Below are 25,191 nucleotides of genomic sequence, written 5' to 3' on the forward strand. Positions count from 1 at the left end.
CCTACGCTTTAAAACTTGTTTTAATGCAGTAAGATAAATTACATTTTAAATAATTGTTTTAATGCTCGTTTGTCATGTTTTGACGAATTGCTCTCATTTCTGACAAACATTCTAAAGGACACGTAAAGTATTTGATTATAATTATCAATTTAACTTCAGTGTTATTTGAGATCACATTCAAAGTATAATAACGTATATTATTTCCATATTTTTTAAAAACCATGCTGTTTTCACTTCATTTTCACAACAAATTCGTACGTGTAAGAACACGAGCGCCACTAGAGCGCGCTAGTAATCGTTATCATTTAATTTTGGGCGGAGGCTCGTTTGCACGTCGGTCCTCCCATTTCTATGGTCTTCTCAGTGAGACGTTCTCACGCAACCAAGCGGCCATTTTACAAAGCCAGCCTCGGGAGTGCAGGTTACCAGCTCTTCTGTAACGTTTGAATATAGTCCATTGTTTAACCTTATCTACCACTCTCGAATCTTTTTAACGGGTTTTCCCAGTCTGCTTGTGTGAAAATGTCTCGAGACCGGTCCCGTAACCGTGGAGGATTCCAGCACCGAGGCCGCGGAGGAATCGGGATGCGCGGTGGCATGGGAAACCCTAACTTTCGAAATCAAAACCAGCATCCTTATCAAAACCGAGGAGCCCTTATGGGTGGCGGGTTTAAGCCGAATCAGGTAAATCAACCCAACCAGGCCTCTAACGTTACCCCACAGAAGCCGCAGGAATCCATTCTGAACAAGCCAGCGGTCCAGTCACCTCCGGCGCAAGGCCCAGCCCCAGCCCCAGCCCTGCCCCAGCAGAGCAGCAACAAAGGCCCGTCGCCGCAACAGACCGCCAGCCCCGTTCAGCCGAAGATCCAGTCTCCACCGCCGCAGAATACCGTGAAGACCCCGGACCTTGGTTCCCCACAGAACCAGCCCAGAACAAACCAACCCAAAGGTGGGATGGGAAATGGCCAAAAACCGCCTGTTCCCGTGAAGAAAGACCCAGAGCAGACACCACCTGCACCACAACAACAACCGATCACCAAGAGCGAGCACGAGACTCAGGTAAAATTACTTAATACTTGAGGAGGGGGAGTATACAACAGCGTTGTTTTTGGTGAGAACGTGAGAGATTTGAGTAAGTTGCATTTATAAAATTATTAGTAACGTTAGTAACGTTAGCTAACGTTACAGCGTTAACGTTGAGGCAGGTCCGCCATTTTGTAGACGCTTGAACAAAGGTTGAACTCCATACTCGTCCCTGTGTTCGTCCGTAGAAGACGCATTGAAACGTGGTAATTTATTATTTTTTCGCTTTTTGAACATTAAGAACGTGTTATTCTCCCTTTGCTAGTCTTTCGGTGTTTTGTGTGGCCAGGCTGTGTGATAAAAGTGGGTCATATTCGAGTTGTGCATTGTAAACGGCTGTCGTTCACGCGCACTGCCAAAGGCTGAAGTAACACTGATTTGTCGCTCAAATTTAGCCGCACGATAGGTTTGCCTTAGATTTACGTTTTTGTTTTATGAATGTTTGATTTCAGGAATTGAGGGCAACTCTGTCTTTGCTGCGCAAGCCCGGGGAGAAAACCTACACTCAACGTTGTCGTCTGTTTATTGGTAACCTACCAAACGACATCACTGAACCTGAATTCAGGAAATTGTTTGCAAAGTATGGGGAGCCCAGTGAGATTTTCATCAGTCAAAGCAAAGGATTTGGATTTATCAGACTGGTAAGATTTATAGCATTAAAAACAATGCTAAGAAACGTATTTGTTAAAAAAAAAAAAAAAAAATGTATATTTATGTGTGTGAATTTTTTTTAAACCTTTTTAGGAATCCCGTGCCTTGGCAGAGATTGCAAAAGCTGAGCTGGATGATATTCCAATGAAAGGAAGACCACTTAGAGTTCGTTTTGCCACTCATTCTGCTGCACTTTCTGTGCGAAACTTGTCTCCATTTGTGTCCAATGAGCTGCTGGAAGAAGCCTTCTCTCAGTTTGGAATGGTGGAAAGGGCTGTAGTTATCGTAGATGACCGTGGCCGCTCAACAGGGAAAGGCATTGTTGAGTTTTCTTCCAAGCCAGCTGCACGGAAGGCCCTTGATCGGATCAGTGATGGAGTGTTCCTTCTCACATCGTAAGATGAAATTCTCTTAATATGTACAGTTTGGCAGTTTTTATGAGTAGTTTTATAGAATATTGCTTCACATAACAATTGTTTATTTTTTTCTAGGGCACCCCGTCCGATTGTGGTTGAATTGTTAGAACAGTACGATGATGAGGATGGTTTGCCAGAGAAACTTGCACAGAAAAACCCCAGTTATCAGAAGTAAGTTCCAAATGCTTTATCATAGGGCTGGGCGAAATAGATAACGATAATTATCGTGCAATATAAATTTCCTCGATAAATGATAAAAAGAGGTTGGTAAATGTTCAATATAATGTTTATGTGGCAAACTTGGAGCGAAAGAGCGCTAGTCATTTCAAGCGCACCACTCGGACCATTTATCTGCTCGGCTCAAAGTTCAAACGTCGGCGCGAGCTCACTAGAGCAGATGCATTACTCTCTGATGAATCTTGGTAACACAAACTAAGGCCCTATCCCATTTCTACTCGTAACACCGGGTCCTAACTACATGTGATGCGACAAGATTCCAGCGACAAGCAATTAGTGTGTCCACACTAGATGTGATGCGATGGACTCAATCAAATAGACCCCTTCAATGTTTGTAAACATCAAAAGCCTACGTTGGGTAATAGACCGGCATATTGTGTCATGCTGTTACATAGCCGCGCCACACAGATACGCTGTTTTCGTTCAAATCAAAGTGTAGAAAACGTATCCTTGTGGTGCGTATCCGGAGGAGACGAATTGTTGAATATAATCGTTAATTTTATATTCTTTGCGTAAAAAAAGTATTGTTGTCGCTTTGTACCAGTCAGATTGAACTATTTTGGCCATGCTTTTCATACTTTTCTGGACCTTGACAGTGAAAATTACTTGGCAGTCAGTGGGACAGTCACAAACCTCCCAGTTTTCATGCAAAATATCTTAAATTGTGTTCCGAAGATGAGCGAAGCTTTTAGGGGTTTGGAAAGATATGGGGGTAAGTAATTAATGACAATTTTCATTTTGTGGTGGAGTAACCTTTTAAAGAGCAATACTCCATGCACAAGAAGAAAGTAAGAGAGGTCTCTTAAAATAAACTTATTCGTTTCCTTTTTTTTCCTTTTTACGTTTTTATTGCTAAAATTGCATACATTCATAACCGTGAAAACCAAACCCATTTAATGCATTTAATTGCCAAATTACATTCAAAATACAAATATCAATAAAAAATAAATAAATCCAAATATAAATAAATGAGTAAAAATAGAAAAATAAATTTCACATTACTTAGTTAAACATAACAACCTAGAAGTAAGTGAATTCCAAGTGAATAAAATAAGATATCAAAATCTTGGAAAAATAAATCTAAATCTATCTCAGCTGTCTTCTTCTGCAGCTTATTTAAATGAGACGGCTTTTTTGTAAAGTGCAACCAGGTATTATGCATTTGTGACGAAGGCATAGCTAGCTAGCAACATCTAGGCTGTAGTAGCGAACGGTAACTCGTGATTGAGCGGGAAACCACTGCAGGGTTGTGCAGAACGATCAGTGTATGACATGAGAGCGATTCGAAAACATGAGCCGTCTACTCTCTATAGCTCTGTACTTTAATGTCACACACCACTCGATCTGCGCAGTGCTGCTTCAAGTCGAACACGGGTCTTATGTTTTAATTTTTGGTAATATTACCACACAAATTACATTTTGAAATTATTGTAATTCAGTTTGTGTGCCGTTCCGAAAAGCCGATTGTTTGTTTGAAGGAAAAACTATCCGGTTCTGATTTATGTATCTCTCTTTCTGATGACGCAGTAACGACTGCTGGGACAAAAATCTTTGTCCATCCAATGAAATCCATGAATATGTAACGGTATCCACGGTATAGCAAAATCCATATCGTGGCACAACATAATACCGGTAGTCATGTTAATACCAGTATAGCGCCCAACCCTATTATCAATATTGACTGATATGAAGAAAAATGTATCGCCCAGCCCTGCTTTATCACATTTTTCTTTCTGTGACTAGAAACCTAGTTTCTTGGAATTAAGTTATTAGGTGATTGTAAACTACTTTCATGGTTAATTGGTCATAACATTGGTCAGAATTGATAACAGCTGTGATTTGACCTCAGGGAGAGAGATCAGCCTCCTCGGTTTGCCCGTCCTGGCAGCTTTGATTTTGAATACTCCCAGCGATGGAAGTCTCTTGATGAGATGGAGAAACAACAGAGGCAGCAAGTGGAGAAAAACATTCGTGAGGCCCGTGAGAAGCTGGAAGGAGAGATGGAAGATGCCTATCATGAGCACCAAGCAAACATGCTCAGACAGGGTGAGTATTTTCTCTGCTGAGTTGGTGTATTTATGTTAGCCTTTTTGCTACTTAACCCTTTAAAACTGACGGGAGCGCCCGCGCTCCGGTTTGCGTGTCTGTTTAAAAGCCAACCGAAACCAAAATGGTAGCGTAATAATTCTTTTTGCATACAAAATCAGAGACATTACACATTCAAATCGAGCCAACAACATGCTCGTTGCGTTGTTTTCACCCTCTAATGAGTCTGCACAAATTGCATAAAATGCGATTTTTCAACAACGGCATTGCACGTCTTTGCACATGTTATACAGATCTGAGGTTGCTAGTTACCTTTTCCTACGACTACTATGATGTAATCACGTTCTGTGCACTATGACCCCAAGGTTTGTCGCATGTGACGTCACAAGCCGCGACATTTGACTTTCATTTCTGTACATACTATTCTATCCATTCTATTCGTCACTCTCTCTCTCTCTCTCTTTATCATTGCAATCTGTTGCTTCATCTTTTCTTTTTCATGCACGCACACAAATGCACCTTTACAAATGCAAGCACAATCACACTTGCGTGCATAATGTTATGACTGCATGAAAAATAAGTACATGGACGTAGAGGTTTTAGCGCTACTAATGCTACTCGCGTCCGACGACGAGGAACCCTCCCACTGCTCATCTGCTCCAGATTCTGTTTCTAGTGGGGTTTATTTATGCTTATATATGTCTTATGTATTTATTTTTGCACAAGAATAAATGAGATGGTCTTTATGTATTTATTATTTTTCAATCAACATACTCTCAAAAACAAAATGTTGTCTTATTGACGCCACAAATTCAAATGCACCCCATTCTTCTGTGAGACATGCCACATGCCCCTCTGCATTATGCTGGTCAGGAACTGTCACAAGTGTTATCACAGCCTTTCTGCATTTTTATTTCTGATAAATTACAGATTTTAGAGTAGTGTAACTTATTATTTGACAGTCTTTTTTTAGTTGTTCAATCAACATTGCTCTCAAAAGCCATATGTTAGCGGTTTGACTTCACAACGCACTGTTTATAAAAATGAGTGTATCTCACAAACGAATTTGTGTAATCAGTCCAAATCAATTCTATGTAGTTTCAAAGTGTTTTATGCAAGTTTTTTACATTGACAAGTTTGAGGTTGACATTTGTGATACTTCTGTATTTAGTTAATGTTGAATTTTTATTTTCGATTTTCATTTTTTTTGTTGGTTTATTGCACTTTTGAGCTATTTATCTAGTAACTATTGATTTCTTACATACATATCCTTCAAATTGGGGGTCTAAGGATTGTATTGATATATGACATTTGAAAATACTCAAAAGAATGACAGCACAGCATGTAAAAATACGAATATATACTCTGGCGGAATTGTTCTATGGCAGGTCTTAAAGGGTTAAAAAAAAAAATGGAGTGAATAATTGATTTGGGGCATTTTCTTTCTAAAGACCTTCTTAGACGTCAAGAGGAACTTCGTCGCATGGAAGAGATGCACAGTCAGGAGATGCAGAAACGTAAAGAAATGCAGCTCAGGTATGTCCGATGTAGTGTATTGTGGTTCTAGAAACCTTTGCTGTAATAGTAGCTGATTGGTTGTTCTCAACCACAGGCAAGAAGAGGAACGCCGTAGGAGAGAGGAGGAGATGATGCGACAGAGAGAAATTGAAGAACAAATTAGGCGCAAACGTGAGGAGTCTTACAGAATGAGCGGCTTTATGGATAATGTAAGTAATGCGTTCAGAAAGCTCTTAGCTTTTAATTACAATGTTGGTAATCCTTTCAAGTAAAATATTTTCCTTTTTTTTGTAGAGAGAGAGGGAGATGAGAATGAATCCTAGTGGAGGCCTGGGGTTGGCTGGTAAGATATACATTTTATTGTTCTCTGTGGTTCATTTTCTAGAAATTCAGTATTTCCACATTTATGTGCCAAGTCTGTAAAAACTTTGCTGAAAAACCTGTACTCAATCTACATGTCTTCTGACCTTTCTAGTTCATACGTTCCATATCAAGTAGATGTGAAATATTCAAAGATTAAAAAAAAAAAAGTGATGCATCATGCGTTGTATTAATATATCAAGATGAGCATTTACTAGATGAAGCAACTTAAATTTGATTATCTTTTTTTTTTCTTTAGAAAAAAAATAGTGCATTTATCAAATAGGACACAACAGGCTTTTAGAGAATGTGTATTTGTACATCTCTCAACTCTCATCATTATATTTCATTTTGTATTTTGCTTCCTCTCAACTCCCATCATTGTATTGCATTGTTTTGCCCCCCACAGTAAAAACAGTAGAGCTTTGATCATAAAACTGAGCACTTGAATGTAATCTTAAAACTACCAGGAGCTATAGAATGATAGCACATGCGTTTTATGTGATTAGTCTGTTTTTGTCTTTGAGTGTGCACTCCGTATTCTCTCTATATATTGTCCTATGGACTATAAAAGCGTAATTTATCAAATAGGGTAAACGTTTCTATTAAGCTCACGTACCCATTAAGCACATTTTCTTTTTATAATCTGATCTCAAAAATGTAAAAGTAATTTAATATCCTACTTGGTATGTTTGTTACTATATACCTCCTGTAATTTGAAGTCAATCAGATCATTGCGCACTGAGATACGTCTGTCCATATGTTCACACTGTCTGGTGGCCATTTTGAAAGCTGTTTCACCAAAAGAGGAGCCCCTTAAATGTGCTTTTTTTTTTTTTTTTAGACGTTTAAGCCTTTTATTTGGGGGTAAATTTCACTTCTTATTGTAAAATTAAGAGATTACTGTTCAGACTTTTGCATATTATAACCTGGAACATGGGTGTGGGAAATTGCATTAGATCCAAAAGATAGTTTTAGCAACATATAGCGCAGATGCTCCAGAACACAGTTAGCTGACTAGCTGTATAAGATTGTGTGCTACGCTAATACAGGGCTCTATTAACGCTTGTCCGGGACAAGTGAATGTTTTGGACGGGCAAGTGAAAGAGAAATTTACTTGCCCAATTGGACAAGTAACTTAAAGTCAATACCAAAAACAATAATAACTGCCTTCATTTATGATTTAGCCTTTGTTATAGGGGTGTGCGATTATATATCGTTTGCGATTAATTTCGTAATTGTTTTAACGAGTATATTGCAAGAATCAAACAAAACACACATAGTGCATGCGTAAAATCGTCTAGATTAGACTAGCTCACGTGCAAGAGCGTTCTTTCGCTGCATGATTCAGTATTACAATGCATGAAGAATGAGCAGAAAAATCAAGATTGGAGCAGAAAATATATATTTATATAATTTCATATAGTTTCACACGAAGATCGAGTGCTGTTTTTTTTTTTTGTTGTTGTTTTTTTTGTTTTTTTTTTTCAAATGTGAATTTATAACAGTTCAATAAACATTAACATTACGAGACTTGCGTTTTAGACGCCCTATTGCTTGTTTTTGCGCTATGTCAACTAAAATAATTCCAAACACAGCCACAGCACTGTTTTGCATCTCTGAGCAACATGACAGTGTTTCGTTCCTTAATGAATCAACCGTTTAAATGATTCGGTTCAGTCGCAATGACTCTCTTATAAACCGTGACTTGATGCCACCTACTGGTGGTTTTAATTTCACATTTACAGTATTTTTTTATTTTCAACGTTTTATTTCAGATGCAGTTTCTGTGTTTCCTCTGCATTGCAAAGATTAATTTTGTTGATACTGATTTCATTAGTTTGGTAACGGCCCAAATATCTTATTATACAAATTTTCTGATTAAATTGAATTAAATTAAAAAATTAAAAACTTAAGTTTGAGAATTCATATATAAAGTAAATATTAGCATTTTATTTTTAAGTTTAATATAAAATAATTGTATTTGTAATTAATACTCCCTTATGTTCAAATATAACAGTATAATCGCTTTATTTTATTTAAAAAGAAAAATCTTAACTAACCGAAATCTGTTTTTTATAACCGCAATAAATAATTATTTATAACTCAATATTTTTTTCTCTCCAGGCAAGTAACTTTTATACTCGGACAAGTAAATGACAAATATACTTGTCCGAAGGACAACCACATGAGAATGCTTAATGTCAAGCCCTGTAAATATATTACTTCACAGGCGTTACTGGCTTGTACTTTTACATCCATAATATTATAAATTGACAGTTTATTGCTGGTCTGTCGTTTTACAGTGCTGTAATTCTTAAAAGATTTCATTTTAATTTAAGCTGAGCTTAAAGGGTACACAACTATGAAAATCACAACTTCAGTGTGACATCAATAAGAAACGTACTCGGTTACTAACGTAACCTCGGTTCCCTTAGATACGGGAACGAGTACTGCGTCGCTAGACGCTATGGGGAAAAACTCCTTTTTCTCCGAGGACTGAAGACTTTTTCAATCACGCAGTGTGACTGCACGGCCATTGGTTTGTGCAGTAATAAAAAACGAACCAATGGCTCGTCAGTGGTACTGCACGAGCCTATGGCGGCAAAGCCCGCCAGAGCCCGCTAGAAGGGGCGGGGTCATCTGGCTATATAAGCGGGCGCTTCGCCATAGGAAAACAGGCCAATTCGACTGAAGCGACGACCTGAGTCGTGCAGCTGCATGGCATGGCGTAGTACGCAGTACTCGTTCCCGTATCTAAGGGAACCGAGGTTACGTTAGTAACCGAGTACGTTCCCTGTCGATACTACACTTGTACTGCGTCGCTAGACGCTATGGGGAACAAATACAATCCCGCCATGCCATGAAGAGAAACGACAACCATAAAACTGGCCTTGAGCAGTAAGGCTCAGAGGAACCAATTATGAGCAGGAAGCATCCTGCAGGAGGCATGAGGACCGAACTCTTCAGAGGTCAGTCCAGCCTAGAAATCGTTTCAACGGTCATAAGTACAGCCTCAGCACCAGGAATGGGGCCAAGAGCGTTCTTGGAGAATCAGGCAATTCCTGAGGGGACCGCTTTAAGACAGGTGTGTGCCGTCTAAGCAGAGAGAAACCTAGCCTGTAAGGCCGGGACATCCAATCTATAGAACCTGGCAAATGTGGACGGCGAGGCCCAGCCGGCCGCCGCACAAATGTCTGCCATAGGCACACCACTAGACCACGCCCAAGAAGAGGCCACGCCTCTCGTGGAATGAGCTCTCACTCCAATGGGGCTCTGGAGGCCCAGGGAGGAGTATGCTAGTGCGATAGCGTCAGCTAACCATCGAGATATTCTGTGCTTTGTGACCGGAGACCCCTTGGTGCGGCCGCCAAAGCAGACAAAGAGTTGTTCCATCTGTCTAAATGACGTGGAACGCTCGATGTACATTCTCAATGCCCTGACTGGGCAGAGAAGGTTGAGCTCTTGGTCCTCCTCAGAAGAGGGGAGCGCAGAGAGCGTAATAACCTGGGCTCTAAACGGAGTGTAGAGCGCCTTAGGGACATAACCGTGTTTTGGTTTTAGGACGACCTTAGAGTCGTTAGGCCCAAACTCAAGACAGGCAGGGTTTACAGAGAGAGCCTGCAAGTCACCTACTTGCTTTACCGATGCTAACGCTAGTAGCAGAGCGGTTTTAAGCGACAGTGTTTTTAAGCTTGCAGATTGTAGTGGCTCAAAAGGAGGGCCCTTAAGGGCTCTCAGGACCGTGGGCAGGTCCCATGCAGGGACTGTGAGGGGTCGGGGCGGATTGAGCCTCCGAGATCCCCTCAGAAAACGGACAACCAGGTTGTTCCGGCCCACCGACTGTCCGGCTATAGGAGCGTGAGAAGCTGCTATAGCTGCCACGTAGACTTTGAGCGTGGAAGGGGCGCGGCCCTTATCCAACAGCTCCTGTAGATATGACAATGTCACTGATATGTCACATGTTGTCGGGTCTTTACCACGGGCTTGACACCAGGCGGAGAAAGCCGACCATTTAGAGGCGTCTCATGGACCTCTGCCCTGCCAAAGATTCACCAGATTTCTTGAACCGTCTGTGGGTGGAGCATCCACTCCTCTGAGGGGACATTGTTCTGAGAGAGCATGTCTGCTCCTTGGTTCAGAATGCCGGGCACATGAGCTGCTCTCAGTGAACGCAAGTTGAGATGTGCCCATAGTAAGAGGCGCTCTGCCATCTCGAAAAGGCGTTTCGAGGTGAGCCCACCCTGGCGATTTATGTACGACACCACCGTCATGCTGTCCGAGCGGACTAGCACGTGGTGACCTTTCAGGACTGGCAGGAAGAACTGAAGAGCTCGACATACTGCTTCCATTTCGAGGCAGTTGCCGTTGTACAGAGCTCCCCAACCTGTGTAGGAAGCATCTGTTGTAACAACCTTCCTTCTGTAAACCAAACCCATTGTCACGCCTTGTTCGAACCATCGTAGGTTCCTCCAGGGGACCAGGGCTGACACGCAGGCCCGGTTCACCCTGACACGAATGCGTCCATGACGCCACGCATGAGGCGGAATTAGATGTTTCAGCCAGTACTGAAGGGGTCTCATCTTGAGAAGGCCCAACCGAAGAACTGGCGATGCGGAGGCCATGAGGCCCAGCATTCTTTGAAACGATTTGAGTGGGTAGGAGGCTCCAATCTTGAAGGAAGCCGTGAGCTGCCGTATGGCCAGAACGCGATCTGGCGCCACTTTCGCCTTCATGCGGGCGGAGTTGAAAACTGTCCCCAGGAACGAAGTTCGTTGGCTGGGGGACAGGGAGCTCTTGGCTAAATTGATCCTGAGTCCCAAGTTCTCCAAAGGAGGAGGGACCTGTGTGCTACCAGCTCTGCCTCTGACTGTGCCAGAATGAGCCAGTCGTCGAGGTAATTCAGGACATGGATTCCCATCTGTCTCAGAGGGGAGAGAGCCGTGTCTATGCACTTCGTAAAAGTGCGGGGAGCTAGAGCCAGCCGGAAGGGCAGGACCGTGTATTGATAAGCCACACCCTCGAAGGCGAATTTCAAGAATCGTCCTGACTGCACCGTAACGCCAACCGGGAACAAAATAAAGAGGTGAAAAAGCTTTGTGGAGATCAGCAATCTTCACATCCACTCGGCTCCGAAGCAAAAATCTGATGAGTGGATGCCCCTGTTGCCTATTTATACCCGTATGCACGGGGAGTGGCTCAGGTATGCAAAATCCACTAGCCAATATTCATTTGCGTTTTCTCTTAATATCAGAGGTGATTGGGGCTCCCAAGTGAATCCCCTAATGTCGTCACGACATAACTTGTAGTGAACGACAGATAGGGAACAGAAAGTTGTACAAAGCTGCCCTTGTGTACCGCTCGCTGGATTTCTGATTTTCCATAAGCAAGTTATAGGACCTACTCTCAAACAGATTGCCATTTTTTCAGCCAGTCTTCTTTTTGCTAAATGTCTCCTATTGTGTTGAAGAGAAAATCATATAGACTTATAAAGTCTGTGATGGGGGGGCTATCTGGATGTGAAAATAAGCGTCTTTCAGATCCATCAAAAAGAACCAGTCCTCTGGGCGAATTTGCGAGAGGATCTGCTTCAATGTAGTCATTCTGAATGGCCGTCTCATGAGGGCGCGGTTCAGACGTCTCAGATCGAGAATGGGCCAGACGCCGCCATCCTTTTTGGGGACGAGGAAATAACGGCTGTAGAAGCCTGATTCGCTCTGAGCTGGGGGAACTATTTCTATAGCTCCTTTCACCAGCAATTTCTCCACCTCGGCTCGCAGAACGTGAGCGTTGCTGCTTCGCACTAAGGTGTGGACCCTGCCGTTGTACCGCAGGGGTCCTCGAGCGAATTGAAGTGGATAACCTCTTTCTATAATCCCCAGAACCCACTGTGACACTCCGGGGATGGCCTGCCAGGCCTCGGCCCGTGTGGCAAGGGTGTTGGAATTAATTTGGATGGAGAGTCGCCATGTGGGGACTCAACACACCTGTTAAAGAGAAAATTATTCCTTTGAAAATGTTTGCGTTTTATTTTTCCTCACTATAGTAGTGATCGGCTGTGTGGGCACTATATAAATGGGCCCAGTTCACAACAGTATGTACACAAACACATTGCCGTAGACACACCGAGCTAAATGGGGTGTTCAGAGGCGTGACAGAGGCCGTTTCGCGGCGCTAGACTCAATGCTTCCATCAGGAGAGCAGTTAACTCCCCCGTGGGCGGGGTCTAGAGTCTGAACCTGACAGAGATAATCATAATGACAGCCCTTTCTATCAATCTGCCTAAAAAGATCAAACCACTCATTAGAAGAGGGGTGCTGATGATCCTTGTGTGTTAACACCCTGGCAGATCAAAAACTGATGCACGCATCCCATCAGATCCGTTCGTAGCAGACGAGGGGAGGCAGGGCAAGACACAGACTGTCAGCTGTCAGATCAAAGCTGTATGGAGAGTGAAACACGGGGCTTTGGCCAGCGTAAGTTCACTCAAGCTTGAACGCTCAAACCCGCGATTTAATATTTCTTCTCCAAGGTAACTGGGAGGGGAGAAATACGAGAGCAGGGGAGGCGGGGCCAACTTCGTTGAAGTAGTACAACCGCGAGCGCAGCAAGGACAGCTTAATAGTGAAAATAGCGCGAGCAGATCAAAGAGCTGCGAGAGGCGCTAATCCTTAGTGCAAACACACCGGCAGATCAAAGCGCTGTGTGCAGAGTGAAACAGGCGGGGCTATGCCAGCGCGCAAAAATCACTCGAGCCTGCCCGCTCAGCCCCGCGATCTCTCAGTTTACAGAGAGTGAGAGCGGGGAAGGCGGTGCCAACCAGCGCAGTATTGTAAGATCTGTATAAATGGATTGTGCCACTCAGTGTGATGAGGAGCGCTGATCCTCGCGTGTTTAACACACTCCGGCAGATTAAAGTGAGCACACGAGATAAACTGACGTGCAATCACTCAAGCCTGATCGCTCCGCGAGTTAAGTGTTCCTTCCTCCGAGGTGTCTGGGAGAAGAGGAACATGAAAGCGGGGAAGGCAGTGGCGCCTTATAGTGAGCGAATCAGGGGCGGCTTTCGAAGAAAGCAGTCTGTTTGTGAGGGAGCAGCTTTAGCGACTCACACGCACACACAAAGCTGTCAAAGATAGCTTTCTACTCCGGTCCGCCCAAGAGGATATAGCCGCTCATGTAACGAGGGGCGGTGATTCTCACGTGTAAAAACACTGGCGGATCAGAGCGCTGCGGTAAGAGTGAGCACGCGGGCTCTTGAGCCGGCGTGGGATCACTCAAAACCGGTTATTTAGCCCCGTGGCCCTATCGTTTCATTCTCCGAGCTTGCTGAGAGAGAGGAAACGGAAGAGCGGAGCTGCCTTGCTAGAAGGCCAGCGAGTGGAGAAGAGCGAGACTCCTACTCGACTGAGCATTCTGTCTCAACGAACGCGCAGTCTGTGTGGGCGTTGCCCACAGAGGCGAAGCGCTCACTGCCCTTCTGCATCGTGCAGCATTCCCTGCACGAGCCACACTCGCAGTGCGACATTTGCAACAACGTCGCTTGAAATTTGCTCTTTCAGAGAAATTTGATTTTAGACTCACCGGATGGCCGCAGGGGACGAGGCTGGCATCTGCACAGGTCGCTGGAGCGGCTCGAAGAGCAGGCAGAGCAGCGAGAGGGTGCAGAGTAAAAGGCAGCTTCTATCCACAGCGAGGCGTTTCTACGGCGAGCGTCTTCCAGTCTCGAGTGTCAGCGAAGGGATGATCGTCGTCGCTGAAGGAGAATTGATCTGTTTTCCTATGGCGAAGCGCCCGCTTATATAGCCAGATGACCCCGCCCCTTCTGGCGGGCTCTGGCGGGCTTTGCCGCCATAGGCTCGTGCAGTACCACTGACGAGCCATTGGTTCGTTTTTTATTACTGCACAAACCAATGGCCGTGCAGTCACACTGCGTGATTGAAAAAGTCTTCAGTCCTCGGAGAAAAAGGAGTTTTTCCCCATAGCGTCTAGCGACGCAGTACGAGTGTAGTATCGACAGGGAAGTATAGTTTCATAGTTAATACTAGTAGTTCATATTAAAATATGTATGAACTTAATACATGAACTAGAATATTTATTTGGCAAAATCCTGTCATTTTAATAAATATTACATGAAATGTATTAAATTGTTGCTGCTTCCATTAAGCTCAGTGTGCTCCGTTTAAGCTCTTTACACATTGAAAGTCTATGTAAACGGACTTTACATATACACATGATGGTAGATTCTGTCAACACAAATCTGCAGACTGGCTCTGATCTTTGACAACTAGCATAAACGTTTCCAGATTGTAAGTCTGTGGAAAATCGGGACAAAAATCTTGTAGTGTATTTCAGCCTTAAGAGACTATAGATAAGTTGACATCCATTTGAAAAGAGGCTTCATATGAGGCTAGTTTTTGTCTTCATCCCCATGAATTAAATGTTTTTATTTATTTTGAATGTTACTTAGCTGAACATGGACTAGTATAGATGTTGCAATGTGTTTAGATGACACTTCATTATGAATATATAACTGATAAACTTGAATGCCTTGTTGCTTGATTTTAGTGTTCTGCTTTTTTTTGTGATTGACTTGGTACCTTCAAAAATATATTTTTACAATTATTCTTTAAAAAATAAACAAATTTAACTTGATGTGAGCTTAACCTGTTAACCTTCAACCCCATTTGTGGCCTCGCAGGTGAAAATAACCTACCTGAATTAAAATGGTAACAGTTTGTGACAAAGTGTGCTTACACAAACAAATTAGGTATCTTTTGAAAGAAGAGACTCTGGGCTTTACTATCTATCATCCAGAGTTGATAATGCTCAAAAAGATAAAAAGTTATAGACACTGACGTGCCTTGAAAAATATTTTTCCACACTGAATGTTTTTTTATTTCATATACAAATACATGAAATAAGTCCTGGAGCAATCCAGAAAAGTAATGGATCGAAAGCCATGCGTCTCATGTGTTCATATTTCAAATTTGAAGAAGATACCATGAAAAATGAGATTCCTGCAATATTTTTTCTGAAACTATTTATGGTCCCCCCACCCCCCTGTTTGAGGAAAAATAACCACCAAATGGATTACAGAATTATACAAGCTATTTTAGTCATTGTACATGTTCCTGCATAGTTTTTCAATTATAAAATAATAGACAGATTTATTTGAGCACTAAAAAATACAAAAATAATTATTTGAGTAATAAAAAAGGAAAAAAAATAGAAAAAAAATGCTTTGTATATAGTATGTATACTGAAGTATTCTTCGTTATTCGTTATTACAATGATAAATATCACTGCCAGACGTGAAGTGATATTGCCAGACATGGTCATAGAGTCAGTAAACACACGCTGATGTGCTTCCATTCAGATTATAATCAAACAGATGGGCCATATAATCAATAATAGCTGATCAATGAATCACAATGATAGCCGTCATAGAGTCGCTAATAAACACGCTGATGTGCGTCCATACAGATTATAATCATGCAGACACGGCCACATTCCCCACACAATACACACACACACACATATAAAAAATGTAGAAGAAAAAAAAAACAGTTTTTTATGGATAAAGCAGATCGCTAAGTTATGCCCCGCTCAGATGACAGCGTGCGTCACAGAAGCGTCACTGCCGGCAGGAGGGAGCGCCAAATTCAAATAATCTATATTCCGCTTTTCTGAGACTTTTTTTTCCGTAGACGGTCTCATTATATTTGTAAGACCGTATTCTACAACATCGTTTTGTTTTTTTACCACCAAGACGCTGTTTTTGAGCGTAATTTATTCCATAACGGACGCGAACAATAACTCTCTGAAGAAATGAAATGTAAACAAAGGAATATTCATCCTTATTACAACGTTATTGTTTCGCTGGACTAAAAGTGCTCGCTGGGATGTTTTTCTGTGGACCCTTACCTCTCTAACTAAACTGGGATTTCAGCAGTGGACGCGTTTGTGGCTCGTTATTACAATGATAAAGGTACGTACGGCTTTTTTACTCTGCGTGTTTGGATGTGTACTGCTTACACAAATGTAGCAAATTTGTGCCACTCATTCCTTATAAGCTTTCCATCGAAAAACAGCGATCTGTCGTCGATGCTTGAGGCTTAGACCCTCAGAATGATATAAAGTTTGTCAAGATTAACTTTGTCCCGTTTCATTTATTCTATTAGAAAACAATTACACATGCAAACAAAGATCGTTCAGTGCGAGGTCGCTCTGGTGCAGGCTAACAGGTTAAATGGGAATAGGGGTGTGCTTAAAGGGTACAAAAATGTACCCATTAAGCACAGTCAGACTTAATTTAACGATGTATATCTTAATTGAAATGCTTTTATCATTTAAAATTAAATTTTAATATTTTATTTTAACAACTTTTTGTACTGAAACCAATATCTTGTGCACTAAAAATATCTCAATGTAGATTTTGGTGAGCTTAATTGGTATGTTTACCCTATAACACACAATTGTAAATGTACTTTTTAAAAATAATTATAGGGTTAATGATCCTAATAATGTATGCGCTTTTTTTATTTAATTTTTTTATATATATAAACAGATATGTCGTTTGGATCACCTAGCCAGAAGTTCCAATTGGCAGGAATGAATTTTGAAGGACACCAGGGAATGGGGGGACCGTCACCAGGGGGCATGGTGCCCAACGAAATGGTAATGTATTCCTGAGTTGAAATCGAGAGTGAATGTGGGTGTGTTTTGTATGAATGATAATCTTTGAATTGAGCTGTTGTGGTTCATAGGAATCGAGGCCATTTTGTTTTTGAAGCTTTAATGTGGAAGTTAGGTGTGAATGGATTATTTCTAGGCTTGTCAGTGGGCAGTGTGTTTTGATCCCTGTTGTGGTTCAATTATATTGTCACCATCTAGTTGCAGAAGTCATTGTCAGCACTCAAGCTCAGCTTCCATCACTTTTCCTTCTCTTGTTACTTTGGATGTCTGTCTGTACTAAAGCCCAAGAATTTTTATACAACTGTCTACTTGCAGCATGTACTTGTAAGTCCTGTCTAAATTGCAAAAAAAGACAGGCATGTTTGCGCTCTGTTTGTGTAATCTTTAAATTAGCAACGTGCCATCTTTTCAAACACAAAGCCTGGTGAAATAATACCCTATGACATGCTGTGCTTGTTTTGTGGTGAAATACTTTTTGTAGTTTTTTTTTTTTTTTATATAAAGAGTTGCAAATCCATGTCTAAGTCACGTCAGTGCTGCAATGGTACCCGCATGGAAATGCTGTTTCCATGCTTTGAGCTCTTTTTCGTAGTGTCGACCAACTTGTGGGCATTTAGTGCAGATAGACTTAAAAGCAACTTAATCACAAAATGAATGTGACATGAAGTTACAGTGACTGAAAATGATGTGGCTGAGTTTTTGAGGAGCTGATTGAAGATGTGATGGTTGGCATACATAAATTTTGTTGATATTGGATGGTGAGAGTGAGTTTGACCCATATTGGCTATAATAAAAAGAACTTGGGAGTTTTCCTTGGACGTGGCACACATTTCTATAATCACCAAGATATAATTCTTATATCTCCTACCCGGTGTGCTTTTAAGTATTTCTATTTTAAGAGTTTAAGTATTTGTCTCGAAACAATTACTACAGCAGTTTGTAGTAATGTAGCTACACTGTGACTTACCGTTTAAGCCTTTTAAGTCCATACATGGTGAATTTGTACTACATTTGCCTGTCCTGAGCCCTTGCTGGGAAATGCTATGTGTTGCGGCAAAGTAATACAGCAGCAAAACCAATGCTTTACAGATTGTTGCATTGTTGAATGTGTTGCCTGTATGCTGCTTTCACTGCAGTATCTTTTAATAGCTGAACTATTTTGATGCCCCTAGGGATGGGCGATATCTTATCGTTTGCGATATACCGGTAAAAATTCTCCCCACGATCAGAATTAGTCTTCCCACGATAATAACGATAAAGTCTAGTTGTTGACAGTTCTGTGCCCGACAGTGCGGAGCGAAGGCTGGATGTGAAATTGAGGAGTAAATCGCTAAATGAGGAGCTCGAGCTCCTTTTACAATCTGTAACTATTTGGTTAGGGCTGTACAGTGCACACATTGATCTGAATAAATGTAGTGCAGTAGCACGCGTGTGATAGTTTTGCATGTGTATGAGCCTGTTTACAAACCTATTGTCCAACAAAGATATCATTTATTGATGTCCTTTTGCTCCAAATTAGCTTAATAACATAGTCGAGTGTTTGATATATTTTTTGACCAGACAGATTTTCATATTACAGAATGATAGTATTATATACAGTGATAAAGGCAATATCGATTAGCATTGTGTTATAAATATACTTTCCTTATAAAAATACTCAAGATTTAACACAAATAAAAAATATATTTTGTGCAATCGTATGTGTATTGTCTTCTAGTTTCATCAGTTAAAAGTTCTCTATCTCCGTTGTGCGTTTTATTCAGCGATAGCTGGATACCTTCATGAAGCTGTCCGTAGTATTACGTCTACTATGAATATGTGGAGTTTCTGCGCAAGGGCGCCCTCCGGCTTCCAGTATGAATTAAACTGTGCACTCAGCAATGCTCCCAACACCCTATTTTGGGTAAAAATAGGAAAGATAATACTTTTCTCTAACGAAACGGGATTCCTTGAATTATCGTCATTGTTATCGTTATTACAATAAATACCAGAAATATCATGATATATTTAAGCCCATATCGCCCATCCCTAGCCCTAGCTACAGGCAGTGTTATTGGGAATATGGGAATTGGCCTTTCCTTCCAATAGGCTTCAAGTGTCAATAATGGCTCCACATTTCAACAGACTTTTAATGCGTATAATGTATTAAAAAAAAAAGATAATAAAAGTGAAACAAGTGGGCATTTACTCATTCTGTTGTCAAACGTAAAACCTGATTTTGTTTAAGATTAAGCAAGATTTTGACAAGTTTAACAAGTTTTTTAATACGATACTATTAGCAAAGCAGAAGCTTGATTTTTGTATAGAAATTATAAATTGTTTTATAAGTGTCTGAAAGTATTTTGTCTAAGTAAACATTTTATTTGTATATCTAAAATGTTAAAAGTAGATCTCTCAGATTTAACACTTAAAGTCAAGATGAAATCAAAATGGACCCCATCTGCTTTCATTCGTTTTTATTGTGCATTATTTAGGCTATATTAACTTTTTTGGGGTTATTGTCAAATGTTATTACTTGCTCAACCTCTAAAATGATTGCCTTTGTTGGCTTCATGGACCCCTACATTTTGTCATATGAGTGCTGGTTGTGTTTTAGGAGGAAAATAGTCCTCCCCTCACCTTTAAATCTGACTTAGCCTTTAAAGGGGTCATATGACGTTGCTAAAAAAAAGTATTTGATGTAATGCAATGTTTGTGGAAAATGTGTTTCTACCGCATACTGTACATTATTGTTGCTCCTCTACGCCCCGCCTTTCTGAAGCGCGCCGTCGTTCTTAGAAGCAAGGCGTGCTCTGATTGGCCAGCTATCCAGTGCGTTGTGATTGGCCGAATACTTCAAGCGTGAGACGGAAATGTTACACCCCTTACCGTATTGTGATTTTGTGATGACACAAAAACAGTAAAACCCATTATAAACAAGGCATTTGTTGCATCCTGTGGGGACATAATTACTGATTATAATGACTTGTACTGTCTTTTTATGTGTTGTGTCGTGTTAACATTACCATGTTTGCATTTGTGATTGGAGAAACGACAAACAAGCACTACTCTACACTGCTCAACTCGTGTTTGAGTAGTCAGTGGCAAATTCTCTAAATAAGAAAACGTACTTGCAGGCTGTGAGTCAGAAGCGCCAGACTGTCCTTGCAAAGTGACAGGAACAGCCTTTGTGCATAGCTGCAGGCTACTCCCAGGTTCAGGAAATAGTTCTTCGTAAAATGCGCTTTACACGCTCTAATATTTGGATTGAACTGTTCTGGAACGGTGTTGGAAATACTGTGTCCTCTTTTGGAAACCCAATGAAAGCACTTTCTTCTTTCACAACACAGCGTCTCCTTGACATTGCACCGGCGGCAGCAACAATACTACACAGCGAGAATAAAAGTTATGCCTCTCATTGCCTATACATATGGGTGGTGTTTTGCAAATCTTCCCACACAGTGACGTAGACGTGGGCGTGTTTGAATGAGCAGTTTTAGGGGGGCGTGGTTGAGTCTTAACTTCTATAAAGAATATCTTTGGTTTTGAGACTTTAGTCTTTGCAACTTCAGAGATCTCATCTATGCACAAACAGCTTGTAACACTCCAAAGAGAAAGGAAAACTTAAATCGCATCATATGACCCCTTTAAGTTCTGCTTTGAGGGTTTGTTTTGTTTTGTTTTGGTTGTTGGCTGTTGTTTCACTGAAATGTTGCTTTATGGAAGAAAAATGGGTTAAGTGCAGTTTCATGTTGACTTAAAGTGGTCAACCTCTTTTGCTGAAAGAATTGGACTCCCAGCAAGCAGATATGACAATTATTTTTGCAAGCTGCCAATGTGCAGTTTCAGTGTTAATTTTGACTTAGCCATATGCTTTGAAAGTTTTTAAAGAATTATATCAAATCGGCATTACTTTTTTTGTATAGATGGGGTAATCTTGGAACACGTTGAAACTAAATGTAAATTACAGAAATGCTGCTTGCATTTTTACTGCAAACTCATGCTCTTTTTCACGTTTGCAGACATTCCATTTCATCCAGTTAACCAGCAGCACTATTGCATGTTCTGACAAGTACCGGATAAACACGGTTTATGACCAACTGAAGAAACATGGTTTAAAATGGAACTATGTGATGGCTAAATAGTTTGCAATTTAAAATTACTAACTTTTTTTATTTTTTTATCTGAAATCACAATCTCTTGGAATGTAAAAGTGCCCATTAACACATTTTCAAATGCAATATGTATAAAATAGGATAAAAGTAAAACCCTTCATAAATACAAATGTTTAGAAATTAGTTTTAGGAAGCAGAAAAATAATTCTTATTAAAACTAATGTGTTCCTATTTTAGATGTTGTTTGTTGCCCACATGGCTCAGGATTTTTGTGTTAAAGTACAAACCTCTGCCATATATATTTGGGGCATCCAACGCATTTCTGCTTTAAAATCTCCCATGCATATGGGGTTAGTAACAGTTTCCTGCAGCATTTATCACAGCAGCGCTATTGGAATGCATTGTAATGGGATTTGACTAATAAATACATTACCCTCTCTTCCTTTTCCTATGTCACCTCTGGCACCTGTGGATCTGCGTGTTGGAACGGTTTCGCCGATTGTTTTCCTTGGATCCCACTTTTATAATGCTTTGCTCAAAATACTCTTGGAACTCATGGAACTTGTTACCCCTTTGTTGCTTTTCTCTCCTAACCATGGACGTAAACGCCATTATTTCTACAAAACTAAATACCCAACTGATACATAACTGAAAATGGTCAATGTAGCGCAATGAGCGTTTCCCGCAAGGTGGCACAGGGGGTCCAAGGGGCATGGGTGCTGGAAACCCAGGATTTGGCAGGGTCCGTGAGGAATATGAAGGATCTGCCAAGAAGCCACGCTTCTGATCTGGCACTTTAAAATCAAAATTTGTATGTGGAAATCCAGAGGCTCGGTTCTGGAATCGCAATTGATGTATTTAAGTTTAAAGAATTTTCTTGCAGTTTTAGCCTGGAAACTCATACCATTTGTGGCAAGATTTTTTTTTTCGTCCTATTTTTATTTTGTATTCTTAATAGGTTTAATACAACTATTGAGGCCAGCAGTGGCTTAGTGCTACCAACATGTAATCCTCTTTCTTACTAGTCTTGTCATGTTACTTGTGTTATACTGGTGAATATTGTAAATTGTTCTGATCTTGCTATGGCTGTGTTCTGTGCCATTCACATTTAAAATACTACATGTACATTTTCAATAAAGAGTGCAGTTGGTTTTCCAAAACCCCAATCAGGTGTTCTTGGCACAATGATTAAATTGGCTAAGTGTCAGATATCTGACACCTGACATGTAAAGATATAGGTATCTAGTAAATTTTTATTTATTTTTTTCCATTTTAATTGATCCATTATTACAGTTTAAAGCTCTGATTTATCGCTAACTTTGAACAACTTTGCTGTGAAGATAAATATGGTGTGATCCGATATCAGTTTTCATTATGATTTGGAAATATAGCTTAAACATTTAGACATTCATTCTTAAATTTGACTGTTTCATTGGTTAACTTGTGCCCGTTTCACACATACTTTGATTGCAGTGCATATGCAGCCCGTTTGCACTTCTTACGCGATGCAGAAGCGGCACTGGCACATTGTGCTTTTACGTAGGACGTGTTTGCCATCTGCTATTGATCAGATGTATACTACAAACACATTTATCCATTATTTTAAATTCAAAGAGTTACTGTGCTTTTTCAGCGTTGTGATTTTGCTTTGTACATGGTACAGTAATACAATCTTTCATAGACGTAATCACATTTAAACACAACTAATATAAACCATGTATTATTCAATGCATTTTAAAGTTGTTAAAAATATTTAAAGTTTAAAGTTGCTCAAGCAAGTGGCAAAACATTTAAACATGGCCTATAAGTCTACTTTTACATTCAAAGGTAGTAGGCTATCCGAACATTTTAAATAAACTTAACATTGACAGACGCAGTTGACTCAAAGTTTTAATTGCAAAAGAAAAATCATAAGCAATCCTGCTGGTTGTATAGAATTTTGTTTTTGCGGTCCATGAGTGCCATCCATTGTCACTTAATTGATAGGCAGCATGTTTATTGCGTTTTTCTTTCCTATCTGTCTGTCTGTCTGTCTGTCTGTCTGTTTATGATATACTGACGTATTTTTGTGCATATTGGCTGATAAATGTGAAAGAGAGGCACGTTTAGGCTCAGAACAAATCTTTAGTGGAAATGCACGGAATGGTTTGAGTAAATCGTTTAAAATCACATTAAAATGCGAACGTAGGAATCGTTAAATGGAATTGAAATGCACGTGTCTTATCGAGTACCTGGTAATAATGGAAATTTGGAACCGGTTCTCGATACCCAACCCTACTGCAGACGCACCGCTCCAGGAGCACATTGTCGGACCACATCCGTGTGCAGTGTGAATGCTCTCGCCTGTTAACGTGGCCATGGATAAAAATACGCACAGCAAGTAAAGTATGTGTAAAACGGGCTTTAGCCCTGATCCCAGAATTTTTCCTATAACACATCATTATAACTTCAGTCATAAATTAGTCATTTTCTAAAGAAAAAAAGAAAAATTAAGTGGATTGCAGTTTTAGAAATCTCTTAGCCACTTGTTTCAAGAAAAAACGGTACTCCATTTCAGAAGCAAATTTTAAGGTTTATGCAGCATTTTGTTTCCTGTGCTGTTTAAATCCAATTCTGCTAATCCATTTTAGAATGTAGATTTTTATTATTTTGTACAGTTTATACTGGACAAAGCAGCAGTTTAAGTTTTCGTTTTGCTGCATATGAATCTAAATGAACTATAAATAATTCTGTTGATTTTAAATTCATTTAAAGCAACTTTATGTAGGGATTTCTTTTGTGATTTATTACAAAAAATCGTATGTCACTGTCATTTTTATAGTGGGTAGCAGTACACATGTATTTGTTGCAGCCATGAAGCAATCTGCACTTTTCACAGACTTTTGTACGCGCTCACCAAACTTGCATACTCCCAGAACAGACATTTGGACAAGACGAGCCATTTGCCTTTCTAGAAGTCTGCCTTACTAGTGTACCACCAGAATGTTTTAGACCTGTGGTTTCAATAGTATGAACTTGCATATAGTTGCTTTAATCTGAAGTCAATGGTGAAGTGTATTTTTGTTGCCCCCGTTGTCACAAAATGGACTTGGGGGGAAAAAAAATGACTAAGCGTTTGATATAACAATCCTTCCACAAACTCGCACCATTGACGTTTTGAATGTGCCATTGTGAGGGCAGTTTTTTGGGGGAGTGAACATTTTAATGCCTCTTAGTTGTCTCTGCACATTAAAGCTGCAGTCCGTAAATTTAAAAAATATCTTTTTTGTTAAAAATGATCTGAAATCAATATTTGAGCAAGTAGATAACCAGCGAGTGTTCAAAACTATCACCTTCAGCCCGATTCACAGTGTTAAGTTTATAATGTTTTCTAATTTGAGTGGTACTGACAGGAATTTGTGGGAAATTTGAGCATGATGCTGCATCATTACATCACATCTGTAAACATAAAGAAGTTGTCCTGGCTAGTAGGTTATTGCATGTGATGATCCTGTAGGTAGTGGATCATTTATATCCTTTTCTCACAGCAGCTGGAATAATTAAATGTATCATTTTGGTGGTGGATTGTAATCCAGAAAGGATTATTTATGAGACACGTGACTGAAATTTTAAATTATATTCTAGTTTTAAATGTGCCTCTGATTACAGATAACCTGGGATTACACAAGATTTGTATATAATAGAGAACCAGGTCGAAGAAAGATAAAAAAAAAAATATATAGGTAAATTTCTTAATATGAAATTCAAATGGTATGACCATTAGAGAACGTTAACATTACCAATTTAAGAACAAAGTATAGCAAGAATAATTTGTGCAGTTTGATGTGATGTGAGGTAACCGATCGTAATGCTTTTTCCCTCAGTTGGTCAGAACAAACGTGGCAGACATGTTCAGATGACAATATTTGGTGAGAACTTTTATTTGGGTCATATATTCCAATACATAGACTAGAATCTATGATTCTGAAGTACAGTATCCACACTGGTGCGTTGACTGACAGCCACACATACTCCTCAACATTAGATTAATCTGCGCTGGAGCCATGCCTGTGCACAACCCACACAAGGAAGATCATTCTGCAAATAAC

The 25,191-nt window shown here is 40.3% G+C and overlaps 1 protein-coding gene across 3 annotated transcripts in view; it reads left to right on the forward strand.

The window, feature by feature from the left end:
* The first annotated feature begins 336 nt into the window (after window positions 1-336).
* Window positions 337-25,191, forward strand: part of sfpq (splicing factor proline/glutamine-rich) — a 34,834-nt gene continuing 9,979 nt past the window's right edge. The window contains exons 1-10 of one of the 3 annotated variants that reach the window (XM_079441961.1): window positions 337-1,059; window positions 1,536-1,724; window positions 1,828-2,129; window positions 2,226-2,321; window positions 4,237-4,433; window positions 5,885-5,969; window positions 6,046-6,160; window positions 6,246-6,294; window positions 16,882-16,991; window positions 21,771-24,792. In XM_079441961.1, coding sequence (XP_079298087.1) covers window positions 523-1,059; window positions 1,536-1,724; window positions 1,828-2,129; window positions 2,226-2,321; window positions 4,237-4,433; window positions 5,885-5,969; window positions 6,046-6,160; window positions 6,246-6,294; window positions 16,882-16,991; window positions 21,771-21,890 — 1,800 coding nt within the window. In that variant the 5' untranslated portion in view covers window positions 337-522 and the 3' untranslated portion in view covers window positions 21,891-24,792. Of the gene's footprint in view, window positions 1,060-1,535; window positions 1,725-1,827; window positions 2,130-2,225; window positions 2,322-4,236; window positions 4,434-5,884; window positions 5,970-6,045; window positions 6,161-6,245; window positions 6,295-16,881; window positions 16,992-21,770; window positions 24,793-25,191 lie in introns of those variants that run through there. The other 2 variants (XR_013785537.1, XR_013785536.1) reach the window with 2 other exon arrangements.

The sequence above is a fragment of the Barbus barbus genome, assembly GCF_936440315.1.
Source record: "Barbus barbus genome assembly, chromosome: 19".
Lineage (NCBI taxonomy): Eukaryota > Metazoa > Chordata > Actinopteri > Cypriniformes > Cyprinidae > Barbus > Barbus barbus.